The following is a 16,943-nucleotide window of genomic DNA, read 5'->3' on the forward strand; positions in this document are numbered from 1 at the left end:
ATGTCACAGAACTAATTTTGAGAAATCTGGTCTTCTAGGGAACAATGACGTTCATCTGTCAGACAAGGGGAAGACCATCTTTGTCAGCAAGCTTTCCAGTTTAATCATGAGGACTTCAAACTAGAGTTGACGGAGGTGGGGATCCTCAAATCATTGCACTTTGAGGCTGACAGTGGTAATGGATGCCCTGGGCTTGGAGTACTGGTCACAGGCCAGTATGTCAGCACCTAAAGACAGTCTGCTTTTCAGTAGAGTAAACCAAGTTAGTCAAAAGAACAGAAAGTTATTTTCACTTTCTGTACTACATAGTTATTTTCCAAAAGTCCATGAACTCCTATAAAACAGTTATTTTCCCCTTTATGCCTCTGTTCTAATGCCCTCTCACTCTGTCAGACAAACACACACTCAAGTGTCTTCCAGCTCTGAACAATGACTCTTGCAGGTACAGATCGTGGCACTTCTCCCCTATCTGAGCCCCTGCAGCCTGAGTCTCATTCACCATGTTCTCCAGCAATTGCTTCAAGTCTGTGTAATTGGGTATATGTAGCTGTTCAATCAGATAACACTCATCCTCACAAAGCACTTGAGTTAAAGGGAAAGAAGCTTAGCGCTAATGACAAGTGTTGTCTTTAGCCTACGATTTCCTTCAATACACAGCAGGAAGAAAAAACAGTAGAAAGAGTTTCATCAGTTTAACTGAGCCAGTTTAGAAACAGGTTAGGTAAAATCAGTGACCCTCTCTTACACTGGCTTTCGCAGTTGGTAGGAGCAGAAAGCACTCCATGCTGAGCTCTCAGCCCAAGGAACACGGCCCAGTGCTGGTGTGCTACTTGCCTGGGAGACACTGCTCATGACCCAATAAAGCAGTCCTCCTTTTCTGCCTTTCTCTTCTGAAAATACAGTCTCTCTTCATAAAGGGTCCAAGAATTTTAGTATTTTTTTTTTTAAATTTCATCCAATCCAGCAAAAGCCAGGCACAGACGAACATCTCATTTCTTCCTGAAGAGGCCCAGTGTTGACTGACAATGTCATTCATTAGTATCAATTTTGAAAATCACGCTTTCAGCCACTTAACAGGTTAGCAGGTGACTACTGAGGCTGGACACTTCTGTGTAGACACACTGTACATATTATGTCATTGAGGAATAATTAATTAGGCTGTTAATAATCTTAAAAGATCAATAGTGATTGATAGTAATATATTAGTCATCTTAATAAATGTGCCCACATATGTATGATAGATGAGTATGCTGACAATAGAATTCAAAAAGAAAACACAGCGTTGATAGAATGAACTCACCAAAGGGAGGTCAGCTCTGTGGTTCAACTACAGACGTTTAGAGACTACATTAAGAGACATAGGTTAAGTCCCTCTTGGGTCTGCCACTGTTTTCTTGAAGGTACAGGATAAAGGACCTCTAATTGGGAGCCAACTCAAGTGCCTGTACACCAATGTGTGGGGCATAGGGAACAAGCAGGAGGAGATGTAGGTGTGTGTGGGGTAAATAACTCCCAAGGATGGTACTCCACAACAAAATAGTAAAGATGATGGTATATTTTGAGTAGTTCTATATAGATGGGATACAAATAATACAAAAGAGAGGATGGCTCACCTTCAGGATGTCAAGGCTCGCAAGGAACTCCACATGGGAGGGATCTTCAAGAAGAGAACCTTCCCTGGTGGTGGTCAGCCCTTAAATGGGGTTTGGGAGAGGTGGAGCCAGGCTCCACCCCTTCCAATCACACAGGTATATCACCTTCACCTGTGGCCCCATGGCTGACTTGGTGCTCACCTCAGGTGACCAATCAGTGGTTCAGGTCGTGATTCAGCTGTTCCCACACAGTACTCCCCTGTATTTCCCAGCTAGCACTGATCTTGGATATGAAAAATGCTGTGAGGCATGCCTAGATCTTGTGCTCAGAAGCAGCTTAGGTTTGTTGGTATGGCTCATACCGCACCAGGAGCAGCAGGTAGAACTGACCAGGAGAAGCTATCTCCACTCACTTATTTTATCCTGTGTTATACCAGTTAATTGCTGAATGCTGATACCAATATTTATCAGGAGTACATACATCTGAATCTGACCTTTTTTAGCCTCTGATGCCTGATAGTAAATTCTTTTTTCCCAACAGCTGCTTGAATAAGGTGACCATCTTTTTTTTGTTGAAAAAAAAAAAAAAAGGATAATATCCTTCATTCAGTGCTTAATGTTATGCAGTCTGTTTCAACTGAGTATAGGATGTACTTTGTCCCACATTTCAGCAGTTGTCATGCAGAGGACTCTACACAGAGATTCAATGGCGTGATTTGATAAGATGCATGATTGTTACATTGCAAATAGAACATAGCAGGGTCTTCTGTCCTTTTCACACCATTCATTTTTTCTTTGATTTTCATATATCTTTTCATTATTTCCTGGTATTTCCAGGTAACAGCAACAGTTATTCAAACTAAACTGTGTTACCTTTAATAGCCAAAATTATTTTGACTTTTCTATATTATGAACTTCTATGAGAAAATTGAGCTAATACATTTCCCACTTGGATTATTTTTGTCTTGTGATACCCTTCATGAAGCTGATGATCCTGGTGTTTTATTTCATCATGCAAGATATCACTGAGTCTTCAAGGGAGTAGCTCTTTAGAGTAGCCTGGGAAAGATATGGCTAAAAGAACCTGCTGAAGCAAACCTTTGGGCAAACCAGCAATAAACATTCAGGGACCCAAATGCTTTTGCTTTTTGATGTTATTAAAATCATTCCAGCAAGATGAGTACCCTATCATGTTATATAGGTGAGGTAAATTTAAAACAGAAAATCTATAGTAAAAACTAGACCTTTTGTTTCCTTCTTTCCCAACTTAAGCCACTTATTTTGAATTTAAAATTGCTGATTTCAAATGAAGAGTCATCCTCAATTCTTTGTTTTTTCCAACAGAAAATTTGCTGAATCCTAAGTCCTCCCACTGGATGCCCAACCGTATGTTCTGCACCCATCAAACACTGACCAGAGTTAAGGGTCACAAAGAATTACCCAATTATTGAGAAGTCTCTTGAATATCTCCCCCTAGCTGGACTGTAGTTGTGGTGGCAAAAAGGCTCTCACTCCTTAAAATCTCCTTTAAAACCTATTTTTTGCTGTTTCAAGATCTTTACTGAAGACTCATTATTGAATGCTGTAGGCTACATATAAAATTAAGATGCAGCCAAGTACCATTTTTTTGCAGTGCTTTAGAGATGAACTCATGGGCTCATTTCTTGTGAGTTGTGCATTACAGTTATCTCACAGCAGAAGTAATAGCAAATAATGAATTTCCTCATGAAGAGAATGACTTGTCCCCCAGAGCAGCCCTGATGTGTTTGTCCTAATTATTTCATTTGCTCTTTTTTCCCCCTCTCTTTTTGTCTTTCTCTGGAAGAAATGCCCTTTCTCTTCTGTTGTAGTCTTATTTTGAATCTGCTCAGTGACTTTGTTGGTGTATTGTTTGGGAAACCACCGCTTAGTATAAAAATATGCATATATATTCTTCAGAGTACCTTGGGCATGGACATCACTATGGAAAATTAGGCATAGGAATAGATGTGTTTGATGTCAAAAATCCAGATAAAATTGTTTTTGCTAGATGAGAATCTTAAAGAAGAGAGAGGCTTTGTCATCCATCTCCCACTCGATTTCAGTAGGCTAACGCATGTCCTGCCTCTTAGAAAACGCTTCATATTTCTTTATTAAAAAAAAAGTTTATTCTCATCTACAGTGCAGTGGATCTCAGACTGGAATTAGGTTTTATTGTGTGAGCAGTCTCAGTCATCATTATATGAAGTACCAATGAGTAGAAGGGAAACACTCAAGTTGTTCTCCCCATGCCTTTCCTATTGCTTCTCTGTGCTCTGGCCTCCTGTAAGCAGCTCTTTGTGGCATGATGTGTGGCAAAGCACTGGGCTGGTGGGTGGTGGCAGCCTGCACTCAGTGCCACCATGCTGGGATGTGACATGACACAACCGTCCCAAAGCCCAAGCTCATTTCTGCAGAAGATTGTATACAGCATCCGCTGAGCTTTGTATCCCAGCTGTTATCCTCTGGCAGCATCCCAGCTCCAAAGCCTCCAGGGCAGGAACATGAGGAAGTTACTGACTGCCAGGAGAAAGCTTTTATAACCTGGCCTGAGAAGATGTCAGCTGAATGTGATAAAATCTAGAGGTAGCTATGCAGGCATCCTGAAGGAAGTGAATCATGACAGGGGTAAATAGCTGTTAACTATTATTTTGGCAAGATGCTTTAAGCTATTCGGGATTTTCTTTTCTGTTTTTTATTTTTTATTTATTTTATTTATTTATTTATAGTGATGACTAAGAATTTTAAATTCATGGTGACATCAAGGAATAACTGCTGGACTTCTCTGCCTTCTCCAGAGAGGGGGATGAACTGTAGGCGTGTGAAATTAGGACAATAAAGAGCACAGACAAGTTCATCTCAGTCTCATATCAAACTACTTAGCTCTGGCAGCATTTGGCAGCTGAATTATGAGAAAAGTGATCCAGGAAGCTCAGCAGATGTGGTGGAGGTGTTTGTTTTTCTGCCTTTGCTTCTACTTCAGTGGAGTGGAAGGCTTTAATTTAAAATAGAATACACAGGATTTTAAGTTCCATCAAAAGGACATCTATATGGTTAAATCTTCTAATAATTATTTTCCTGTCAACAAGGAGAGCAAAGTTAATGAAAGAGTTTGATTTACCCTTTAGAAACTTGGAATCTCAAAGATAAAAAAACACCCTACAGGAATATGTGGCACCACATCTGTAAATTATGGAAACAACTTTAATTTTGCCCACATAGAGCTTTCAGCTCAGATGGGAGCATCAGTTTTTTTGTTTTTTTTTTTTAATTTCAGTCTTTCTTTTATGAGTTAGTTTGTGATCATAACTGCTTTTTAGCACTTGAGTTAAAAAAAAAAAAGAACCAAAACCAAAAACATAGCTTTACTAATTAGTTTTTGTTCTCGCTTAGAAACAAAACCTCAAACTTGAGTAGATTGAAATTAAAAGTAAGATTCTGAAAGCCTATCTTTGTTTCGCACTGATGATTGCTAACTAATAAATGAAAATTATTAAGTATGCTATGGGAGCATAACATACTTTAATGAATTAAATCTACAATGAAATGGACAACAGTAAAGCCATTTTTTTTAAACATTATTTAATTAAGAATCAAGAGTCTGGTTTTTACCCAACAAAATTGTCATGGCAACTGTCAACACTGCATATGTGTTTTAATTGTAATGAACTGCTGTTTCATCCCACGTTTCAGCCCATAGAATAGCCAAACGTTTACAAGTTGGTGCTCCAACAAAGCTGAAGAGCTGGCTATTAGTGTGCCACACCTATGTAATGTCCCCCATTCCTCTCCATCAAAGAGATGAACAATTACAAGGGCATAGAAAACTGAATGAACTGCAACTGCCACCCTCTCTACCCACCTTCCCAGGCCATTCTGTAATTCATTTGGGACACCACTGGAGTCTGTCCTGCATTCCCCTCCCAAGGCAAACAGATCTATTAGTCCTTCATGAGAGTTTTATCATTCAGATAGCTGAGTTCCTTGGAGATTATCATCCTGTATCTTTTGATGTTTCCTTTAGTGTTCTATTTTCAATCTTTCCCCTGATTCATGATCTCTTACCCTAAATTCACACATCTGGCAGTTTTCCTTTCTCCCAATCATTCCCATGGTTCAGGGATCTTGTTTACCTTTACTTCTGCCCTTTCCCTCAAGTCTCCTGGTTTGTTTGTTTCATTGCTTGTTTTTCCAGGTCTTGCTTTGGAGCTTTCTTTCACCATTGTTATCTCCTAAAATGTCACTGAAACCATCTGCTTCAAGCTGGCTCTGCTGAGCAACAGTAGCTCTCTAATATCGTTTGCACAGACATCCTCTCCAGACAGACTCTGTCCTCAGCAGGGAACTCAGCAGCATAAAAAACAAACAGGCTTGGTAAAACTGAAAAGCATACCCTTTTAATATAAATGGGCCACATATTTTCATTACTTTTAGTACCTCTCTGCCATGGCTGCCTGAGCTGAACATTTGTCTATGAGGATATTAAGCAGTGGCTAAGAGTCAGATTCAGGAAACGACTTCAGCACATGGGTAATCATATTCCCATTTAGTAAACAGGCAGACATGCTGTAGTACCAGGGAAATCCGTGAGGCTTTCAGCATATGCCTAAACTTAAGCACATTCAAGCACTCAGTTAAGTGCTATTTTCTTTCAAAGATTTCGTTGTTTTTTTCCTGTTTTGTGAATGTGTATTTTACACCTAAGTTATTTCTCTCTGCCTGTTTTGAATTGCAGACTTGTAAAGTATGCATGGGAGATTGCTTTCACTGCTTATCTCAACGCTTTTCACCTTCTGCTATCAGACACCATGTTACCTAGCAGCCCTTCTGTTGTTCCTTACATCTAGACATAATAAGTAAGTCAAAAACTGATTGGGAAGGAAATTATGCCCCTCCTTGCTCAGCCCAGTCAATGTGTGCTGGAAACCACTTCTGATATCTTTTACTATTAGCATTATTGTGTCATTATTAGTAGAACTATTATAATTCTGGTTCACTCTGGTGCTCGACTGTATAAATGTAAATAGAAAAATGTGTATTGTGAGGATTATGTCTGCAACTTGAAGTCTAAGTAATTAGAAAGCGTGGAGCAGGCTTCCAGTCTTCAGGTGTCCTTTAAGTTTCAAGGTTTGTACAGTCCCATATAGTGATGGCATGAATAATTTCAGCCCTGTTCTTCATTTCTGTGTCTGGTAGCTGCCAACCCTCCTGGGTACACGTACCTTAATTAGAAAGTGGTGCCTGGTATAGCCTTCTCTCTCCAATAAATGCATTTAACACTAAATATAGCAATCAGAGGCTATTTGAATGCAAATGATACTGTCATCATTAATGTGTTTATAACAATATATATTCCTATAGCATAAAACAATGAAAAGGTTCAGACGAGTATTTTGAAATAGGACAGGTGATCTTGAAATTATCTAAGATAGCTGTATCCCAAGCTCTTTAACCTAGAGCCTCACCACAGAACCACCAGTTTTCCTCAGCCTTATCATTTTGCAGTCTTTTCCTTGCTGTGCTTGAATGGCCCAGATGTGTTTTCTGAAAATGCTCTGTAAGACAGTCATGCCTGATTTGGCAGTCAGCCCAAAGTAGAGCAGTAGTGGCTGTGTTCTCTCTCAATTCTCTCTCTCATCTACTGTGGTCTGCTTTGCTTTCCTCATCCTGGTGCTGCTCAGTATCAAAGTAAACTGCTGTAAAGCTTGCTCTTAAGTACTATCATAAGATGATCTACAGCAAGGCTGATGCACAGTCATACCTTTAAGATATTTGTGCAGGAATCTTTCTAAGTGACTTTAATCCTGTAGCTGAAGTGGGCCAACTCACAGCTCACTTCAAAGTGGGTCACAGGGAAGTTTCTAGTAGTATTTCACGTGATTCTCTTTATCGTATACATTCAATTACACAGACACTCAATTGTTTTGGATATACAGAGAAAGTAGGGCTTTTCTTGCTTTTCTTCAGATACACCTGCTTATTCCCTGTCCTAGTAACTTTTAAATATGACTATCAAGCAATACTCTCTCCCTCCAAGCCACTTTTTTATTTTTGTAAACTATGAATCCAATTCTTTCCTTTGTAATTTCTCCTCATGCCTTTTTAGCCTCACTTATGCTGCTCCAAATGCAGGCATTATCCTTAAGCCTGCTTCAGAATCCAGTTAAAGCCTGATTTTATGCTTAGTTCACAGCTTCAGAAAGATAGGTTTAAGGGAGAATGAAACTTGTGCAAAAGGATGCTCATGTGATCCCCTCATAACTTGTGAAATTGTGTCCATCTCTTCAGAACACTACTGCTCACGTACCTGCTAGGATGACAAATTGAAGATGTAAGCAATGTTAATCTTGTACTTAGGACTCAGTTGACTTCCACAGTGAGGAACTTCCAACTTCTCCTTACCTTCCGGTCTTTTTGGCACAGCACCATCCTGTGCAGTTCCCAAGGAGAGAAACACCTCCTGTAATGTTAGTACTTTGATGACCTCATACTAAAAGCTAACTACCTGCTGTAAAATAGTCATCATGATACAACTTATACAATATACATCATGATACAACAATAAGGGTTACTTAAAGACATAGCCAGCAACCCATGTAAGAAATAGAATTGTTAAACTAACGTTACATCACTTTTTAAATCACTGTTGTAGTTCTAACTGGTAAAACTAGTAGTGTTATTCATTAGCCCTCAGATGAGTCAAGATGTATAGGGAAGCTTTCTCTCTTTTACTGGATGAACTGAGGTAGTTGATCCATCATATCTGCTATATTGGTTGTATCTGGGAGACACTTGATATTGCATGACTCTGATGAGTAAATTGGATACAAATGCAAAATGGCATTTGCGAAGCAGACTAAAAAATGATTAAATGTTTAAGTATAATTACAAAGTGGGAATCATTTTTGAAGGTGATTTGTTTCTGGAGATATTCCAGAGGACTGGAGCCAAGAAATGATCTCTATAAGACCTTGCTAAATCCAGTACATCAATATACTGATAAAGTTTGTAGGTTAGAGAAGGAAGTCATAAACAATAAAAGAGAGGAGTGCTGACTGATCTGGGTTGTTTGGAAAGCTCCATGAAAGTAGATTACATCTATTTCAATAAAGTAGAGTAATATATATCTAGGACAAAGATCATAATCCATGCTGCACGTAATAACAGCAGTCCTGAAAAAGGGTTGAGGTAGATGAGAGATGCACAAGTTGTCTTGGGTACTCTGCTAAGCATCTGAGAACCTTGATGGGAAGACTGAATGGACTCCCTGGTTGATGGATATATGGGCATCCAAATACTGGGCATCCACTAAGAAAAGGAGGGTGATAAAACATCAATTTAGCACTGGCCTGACCTGAGGTGTCTGGAGCTGAAATATCTGGAGCAGTTATAGTTCACAAATGAAGGAGATTAAAAGGGAGTTGTTGAAGGGGTGGAAAATGTGCTTCACATAAAGAGACTGAGGGAGTGCTAGCTAGAAGTCTTTATCATCACTACCTTGAAATTATTTTTTGGGGAGGAGAAGTTTGGTAAAATTTCAGCATATAAGCACACAAATTCACAGCAACACTGTCCAGCAGCTAATGTGGGACTAGTCTGTATTCAAAAAAAACAAGCAGAGTTACAGGTTGTTTTTTTTTTTTTTTTTGCAAATGACTGTAAGTAATCACTGTAACATCTCCACAGTAGCTGTAATGGAGCAGTCTTGATTTTTAACTCAAATCTGCCATATCAAGTAAAAATAAAAAATAAAATAAAAAAGGACTATAGACCAGAGCAAAAATGAATACAGATAAGTTCTACAGCTTACATAAAGTACTAGGTTAGAAATCCAGTGGTGCTCTTGATCTTAAACTGCTATGAACATCAACACACAAATACCATTCTTATTTAAATGACATCTTAGAACTGACTTTTCTCTTCCTTGTGCTATTCAGATTTGACTTTTTAACTCAATCTTTCATAATATTTTGTTTGAAGGAGAAAAAAATACAACAAAAAAAAAACCCAAACAAACCATAATTGGAACCATCCAAGCTCAACAATGTGAGGCTTACAAGCTAGAACCAGGTGGTTCAATTTTCTCATCACTGTAATGTCCCAGCCCTGTAGGTTCTCCAGTAGCACTGACTTGCAGAGCTGCAAAATCAGCTGGCAGCAGGGGATGAGAGAAGACAGATACACTGTGACTAAGTCAGACTGCTCACCCAGACCTGTGATATCACTCTACTTTCTGAATGTGTGCAGGATCTTGTCTTGATTTGATGGAGCCAGGAGGACTGCTCCATTACCTTTATTATTGGTATTCCTCTTTCTTTGAGCTTGTAACAAAATGGATGCATAGCAAGCAAAGGAAGAGTAACTGGGAGGAAGAAACTCATATATATTCTCACACATAAGAAACTTTAAAGTAGAGAAAATCCCACTTGGCTGCTTCTGTTTTAATTTCCCTTAGCTCCTCGTCCTGAGGAACAGCTGTGGATGGGCCTCCATTGGCTGGTGAGACACTGCCAGCAGCTGCTACTGATCTGAGAACCTCACAGCCCCTGAGTCACCTGGAAACAAATCAAACAGTAGGGTCTGCTTTAATGCTGAATATTGATGAAAACAAGCAGCTTGGCTTTAAGAAATATAATATCAAGTTGTTTTAATAACTGTATATGCTAAGAACAAGCATCTACAATCAAAATTCTATTGATGTAGTGCCTTAATGAGTCTGCAAAGATGTTTTCCTTCTTTATTGTGCCATTTCTCACTTTTTACCTTTCCCTAGTGTTTGATTTTTTCCCCCCAACACCAGTCTTTAATTTAGAGCACTTCTGTTGATTTAAAAGGGCTTTGGATCAGGCACAAAGTTACCATTACCCTTCTATTTGAATAGGGATTTTCTTCTACCATAGAGGAAGGAAATCAATAATTTGTCATGGCAAACTAGGATTCATTTGGAACCACAATCATATGGTGAGCTTTTCTGTCATTTTCTAAAGCTTTGGAGATTAATGGAAGAAGAGTTTTGCTTGTGATCTTTGTTCTCTTTTGTTTTCTCCAATTGATTTAGGTACTGTGCTCCACTGGACCATTTGTAGAATGGATTACAGTAAATCTATTGCTATTTGTTTTAACGATAGTGAAACTTTCTGTATTTTCTGTCTTGAGTTGTTCCCAGGGCACCATTCAGGGATCAATCTGAGGGTTAACTTTTTTGCATGACAAATTAACAGCTGCAGGAACAGGCTATCACATACCTTGATGTAACCTTGAATACTCTGTACTGCTCGTTTCCACTTGGAGTTCTGAGAAAAAGGCAGAGTTCCCTTAGGTACGGCCCCAGCACAAAGACCCCATCTCAGCCTGTCTGCAGGGAAATCTCACATGAGCCCAGAGCCACGCTCCCAGCGCAGAGGGGGTCCTGGACGCGGGGTTTTTCCCCTGAGTACTTCTCCAGGGCGGGATGCACCTGCCGTTCATCAGACTCATCACAGGAGCCAGGTGCTGGCACCGGACCGCCCAAATTACCAACACCTGCCCGGGCGCGTTCCGCTGGAGCATTCTTCCCCCTGCCTCACAGCTGCAGGCAGTCAGCACCCGCTGTGCGGGACAGCTCCGCGCGAGGACCACCCCCCCCCACCACCGGGGCTCGGGGTGGGGCCGTCGGGGTGCTGGCGGGGGGGGGCAGACGACGACGACTGCAGGCTACGCGAGCTTCAGCCGCGGGCGGGGGGGAGCGGGGCGATCTTCCCCAGCCGTGATTGGCAGCGCAGCGGTGTCCCCTCCCGGCTGGTGCTTCCCCTCCGCCGACTCGGCGCTGAGGAGGGGCCGGGGCTGCAGCACCGGCAGCGCGCACACCGCCAAGCCCCGAGCAGCCCCTGCAGCCCGGCCGCTCCCTCCGCTAAGGATTTTTTAAATTTCTTTCTTTATTGCTGATTTCTTCCATTCCCCCCTCCTGTCTTTTGGCCGCTTCCCCGTCTCGCCCGCCCGCCCGCCGCCCTCCCCGCGGGCTGCCTCGGCGGGCGCGCAGCGCGGGGCCATGCCGGCGGGGCCGCCGCCGCCGCCGCTGCTGCTGCTGCTGCGAGGAGCTTTCGTCCTCTTCCTCCCCCTCCTCGCCCTGCTGCTGCTGCTCTCCTTCGGAGACCCGGCCCGGGCAGCCGTCTACACCAACCAGTTCTTGGTGGAGCTGCACGGCAGGGACCAGGCGGAGGCCGAGCGAGTGGCGGCGGAGCACGGCTTCGGTGGGGTGCGCAAGGTAAGGGGGACGGAGCCCGGCTGCGTCCTGCGAGGCTTCGGGAGTCCGTAGCGGTGTCCCGAGAGGGCGTTCTTCTCGCGCTGGTAGGTGAGGAGTTTCCCGCACGTTGGGTAGCTCAGCGCCTTTTGACTTCGCTGCGTAAACATCCTCCAATTGAGCTCCCATCCTGCGGCGCTCGGGAGCGGCGTAGGGCAGAGCGCAGCGGGGGCCGGGCAGCCCTAGAGCTTCCTGAGCACGGCTGGAATTGAAACTGTTCCGAGCGCTGGAAATAATTAAAGCTGCATCTCCATGGAGAAGCTCGCAACGCGGTTTAAATGAGGGATTTCTTAGGGATTTTGACACATAAGTTTGTGAGGCTGGCGGCTTCCTTAGTGTCCCTGTTATTCTCATGGAGAAATAGGACGCTGCCAGGCCGGAGAATCTGCTTGATATGAAGCGTGATATGCAATCAGTGCTCGTTGCAAATTGACGCAAGTTGAGAAACTTCAAGCTCCATTGAAGGCTCTTTACTCTCCTGAGGTCTTAGGAGGTCCTCCCCAGCTCCTGGAGAGCTCTGATGAGCTAGAAATCTCTCGCTTTTAAACAGTGTTCAAAGCTCTCAATAGCTTAGGTTACAGTCAGATCTGGTGCTAATATAACGTCCTGGTCGGGACGATTCCTGGCAGACTTGATGCCCAAGCAGTACTTGGTTGGAGGAGTGTGGAGGGAAATCGAGCTGTGTGAGCATTACTTGGTTTTTTTTGGGGGGGGTTTCTTTTTTTCTTTCACTGATAATTATGCAATGAGATCCTGAACCAACTTCCAAGGAAGCAAAAGGGAATTGCATGCTGTGCTTGAATAAGTGAGATGATTTAATCCCCTGGTATACCTGTATATCTCTCCTATGAAGTGAGACTCACTCCCTCAGGCTGCCTTGTCTCAACTCCATTGGGGATTTGTTACAGGAATGAGGACGAGATCCCTTCTGCTTTGAACAGTACTAACGCCTGCTACTGATAACATGCTTTTGTTTTGTGTTCTTAGCCCAGTCCTGGTGGTGGTGGGGCTGCTCTTCTGATACCCCCGTGGCACAGGAGCTGTTTCAGGGATTGCATCTTGTTACCTGAAACTTCACATTTGTTTGGCCAATAGTTTTCCCTTGTTACTGCTTTCTACGTGAACTCTGTCCTTCATATCCTGTGCTAACCTGGTGATGTGTGCATGATAAGGGCTCAGGAGGAGGGGAGGGTACCTTGCTGTGGAGCTGAATTTCTTTTTTAATTAATCCAGATGCTTACAGATGCTGCTGTGACTGTGTTGGGAAGAGATGGAGGTTTGGGGGGAGGAGGGGTGGGCTGTAGAATGAAGAAGAGCAGCTTCTGGGCTGCTACAGTTCTTTTCCCAGGGCTTGTTAGGTTGCATACTGGTTTCACTTCTAGCTTGTCTTGGGAAGAGCTGGAAAGAGGGAGGTCCCCCGGGTACGTGGGAGGAGAGGACCTGCTTTCCTGTACATGTTGCTGGGATGCTGTGTCCTGTGGATGCAGGAGGCTCAAGGAACAGAGCCCTGCAGAGCTGTGGTGCCTTGTGTGTGTGTTCACAGAGAGGAGGAGGTTGGCCGAGGCTCTTGTACTGTGCACGTGTTGTCCCAAGAGGTTTTCAAGTTACATCATCTCAGTCTTTGAAAAGCTAGAAACCCTCCCACCCTGTGCCTACAAATATGAGAGAAAATAGCACCCTGCTGTCTGCGAGACAGAGATTTTAGGGAGCAGGAGGAGTTCCTAGAGTTTGGCATTTAGCTGTCTGTATCAGAGGGTAATCCATTAGAATCTGATGGCAATCTGCAGGGGAAATCTTAACAGGGCAATAGGTGGCTGTCAGTAAAAGTGTGTGCCATCTACACTGCTGAACAGAAGAGCCTCCTGATCTGTTTTGCTGTCATCAGGCTTATCTATTGTCTCAGCTTACGGTCTGCAGGCCTGGCTTGCACAGCGGTAACAGCAGTGCAGAAAGTTGAACTTGGACATCTATGTGTATGCAACCAGAGCTGTGAGTGGTAAACTCTCTGGGGGCAAGGACCATGTGTAGAATGTGCTGCCTACATTCTCAGAAAATAGGAAAAAAATTATACTGCAAGGAGAAGTGATCTTTACGTGCTTCAACCATGTTACTGTTTGGACAACACACTGAATTATTAAGCCAAACCTGGTTACCCTTACCAATACTGGAGAAGTACTGTTGTCTGAAAGCAATCACCTTTGGTTCAGCACAGGTAATTTCCTGACAGTAATAAAGGGCAGATGCAGCTTCTTTTTTTTTATTTTTTTCTGGGTGGATTTAAGATGTGTGTAAGAGGGATTGCTTTTATACTTGTTATATATGACAGATGTGTGTTACCATGACTTCATGAGAGCTGATTTTTAAATTACATATTTTCAGTGCACATCGTTTTTCATGATGACACACCACCTGTGTGCAAGTTTATGCTGCAGTTATTAAATAACAAACTTCTGCAGGAATGCAAGGGAGAACACTGCCTTGAAGATTAATGTCATGAACAGTGTGATGTGCTTTCTAATTGATTCCTTGGCCGTGTTCCCTGCTGTCATTCCAAAGCTGCTGCAAGATTTCAGGTGGGCTAAAATGTATGTATTAAACGTGGTGCCCATTTAATTATTTCAAGAGGGCTTGGGACACATGTGAACAACTGTCTGCATTTAGACTTAGGGCCCTGACATGAGGCAGAGTCTGAAGAATGCTGACCAATTTTTCTTTAAATTGACCTCAAATATGGACTTGCGCAATTCTAATTGTTTTTTTTAAACATTTGCAGTTTTGCAATCCATTTGTACTTATTTCTGTACATTCCTTATGAAACAAATGCTGTGATAAAGCATATTCTTTTAACATGGTTCATCTTGCCATCCTCAAGCGAGCAGGAGTCGTGAAGCAGTCCCCTAACATCATGTTAAACTGAGAACTATGAAAGGAACAACTTTTGCTGTGTGCCTTCTGGCACGCTTACCACCAGAGTACATTTCTTAATGCAGGCTGAAAAAAAAGCTCCTTTTTGATCTTGCACTGCAGTTCTTATTCCTTTGTACAGAGGGGAGTTGAAAGAAATGTTTGGATAGGTCTCGTCACTGGAGATCAGAGCTCAGGCATCTCTTCCATTTCATCTGCAACACAGGCAGATACAATCTACAAAATGCCACCATATCTAAATATTCTGCTACTGGTAGCATTGAATTGAAGGGTTTTAAACAGTATCGAGTGGCCTCAGAATTTAAAACGGAGACTCATAGATCTTAAAACACGGGGAATCTTATGTCTCCCAAAGTTTGGTTGTTTTTCTTCTTTTTTTTTCCTTGATATATTTGTTACTTTGTCACTTCTCCCTCTAAATCTTGCAGAAACCAAGGTAAATTGTCACAATTGTGACTTCCTGTTTTTTGCATAGGCGGCTGCTGTTGTTTGTGGACCAAGTGTTATGGAGCTGCCCATGAATTTCTGGATTAAACAGTTGGGAGCTCAGGTGTATATACACAGTGCAAACACTGTTTTGCTAAAAGCAAAAATTAACACACAAATAAGCCAGAGTTCTTACCTGGGCGGCCCAATTCTTCTGCATCTGATGTGGAAATAGATGATGCAGCAATGGAACATTCCATGCAAAGAGGAGTCTGAGAGCCCAGCCTCCCAGCGTGAGCCTGCTGGAGTCTAAGGATGTGATGTCAAGCCTCAGGCTGCAGTGTTTCCATGCACTGACAAGTTTAATAATTAATTAACTTTGCATTTTATGTTGGCCTAGAGGAAAGGATGTTTGCTTGCACAAAGTAATCCTTCATTATAGAAACAGAAGAAGCTTTTCTAGAACTGGAAGTTACAATGTACCTAAGGAAATGTGTAAGAAAACTAGGACAAGCTAATGTATTTCAATAGGTCTCACCATAAGAGAAAAATGCTTTAGTTTTTGAGAGCCTGAGCTGATGTGTTCAAGTTAAGGGGAAAAATCAATTAAGTGCTAGGAAAAGGTTGATCTTGCTGTGGTAAGACTCGCTGCTGGGGGGTGGCAGGTAGCTCATTTTTCCAGAAAAAATCTGGAGGAAAGTAATTGTGGTGAGAGCAGCCACCTGGGTCTGGACCCTTGTCAGTTCCTCACCTCTGGAGTGCTGGCAGCATATTGCTGGGCCCTGGCTGGGAAGCCCCGTTTGCTCCTGTTTACACCCTAGACAGGTGTTAGAGCAATTAAGTCAGTTATGCTGTTGCAGTGTGGAGTTTGCCTCCTATGTGAAATAATGTATTTCCTTCAAAATGGTGTGGGTTTTTTTTCATTGTTGCTGTTATATTCTGTTTTGCATTCCAACTTGGACTTGTATCAAACACTTCATCTGGGTTACTCAGAACAGAAAGGCCCATGTTATTTTAATACACTTGCTAATACATGTGAAAGCTGGAACCAACCACACAGAGAGAATGTAAAACACATGCTGCTCGTGCACATCCCTCAGTCAGTATCTGTAGAGTTCCTTCTCTATTGGAGACCCAAACTGGCTGCTTGCTGGAGGTGAGTGTTGTTTGAGATTTAAAATAATAAAATAATTACCTTGTCAGCTTTTTGTAGCATTTATTCTTTGAATGCAAAACAAGGTCAGGCTCCTCTGCTATGGCTCCCTGCTGTAATTGCTCTATTACTGTTTTGAATACACAGTGTAGTTCTGTTTCCTTACAAAACGTGCAAGTTAAATGTTACTTTTATGGTTAAGTTTTGCTTTTTACTGTGCTAAAGCTCAGATGAAAAATTGTTTGTAAAGCTACCTGTGTTCTTATTTATTCCATATTGCCTGTGCTCACTGGCGAAATTGCACGTGTGCTAGAGAACCAGGAAATGCCCCGTTAGTAATATTTTTTCCCACTTGTTTTCTTCATGCTGCAATCCCACTCAGGAGGTGCAGTTATTTCTTTTCATTTACATTATAATTAGTTTTACTGGTGTTGAGGAGAAAAATAGAGAAAACATACAAAGAAGTGAACAGCATTTCCAGATAATTTGCTTGCATCAGATTGACATGGTATGCTGCAGTCTAGCTTGAATCCCTGCCTGATGAAAGCTT

General features: G+C 42.2%; 1 protein-coding gene across 1 annotated transcript in view; it reads left to right on the forward strand.

Moving 5' to 3' along the window:
• The first annotated feature begins 11,565 nt into the window (after window positions 1-11,565).
• PCSK2 (proprotein convertase subtilisin/kexin type 2) overlaps window positions 11,566-16,943 on the forward strand; it is a 104,552-nt gene continuing 99,174 nt past the window's right edge. The window contains exon 1 of the mRNA XM_065739540.1: window positions 11,566-11,853. Coding sequence (XP_065595612.1) covers window positions 11,638-11,853 — 216 coding nt within the window. The 5' untranslated portion in view covers window positions 11,566-11,637. The remainder of the gene's footprint in view (window positions 11,854-16,943) is intronic.

Source organism: Cyrtonyx montezumae, unplaced genomic scaffold, assembly GCF_038088225.1.
Source record: "Cyrtonyx montezumae isolate F1298 unplaced genomic scaffold, pur_monq_1.0 scaffold_24, whole genome shotgun sequence".
In the NCBI taxonomy this organism is placed as follows: Eukaryota; Metazoa; Chordata; class Aves; order Galliformes; family Odontophoridae; genus Cyrtonyx; species Cyrtonyx montezumae.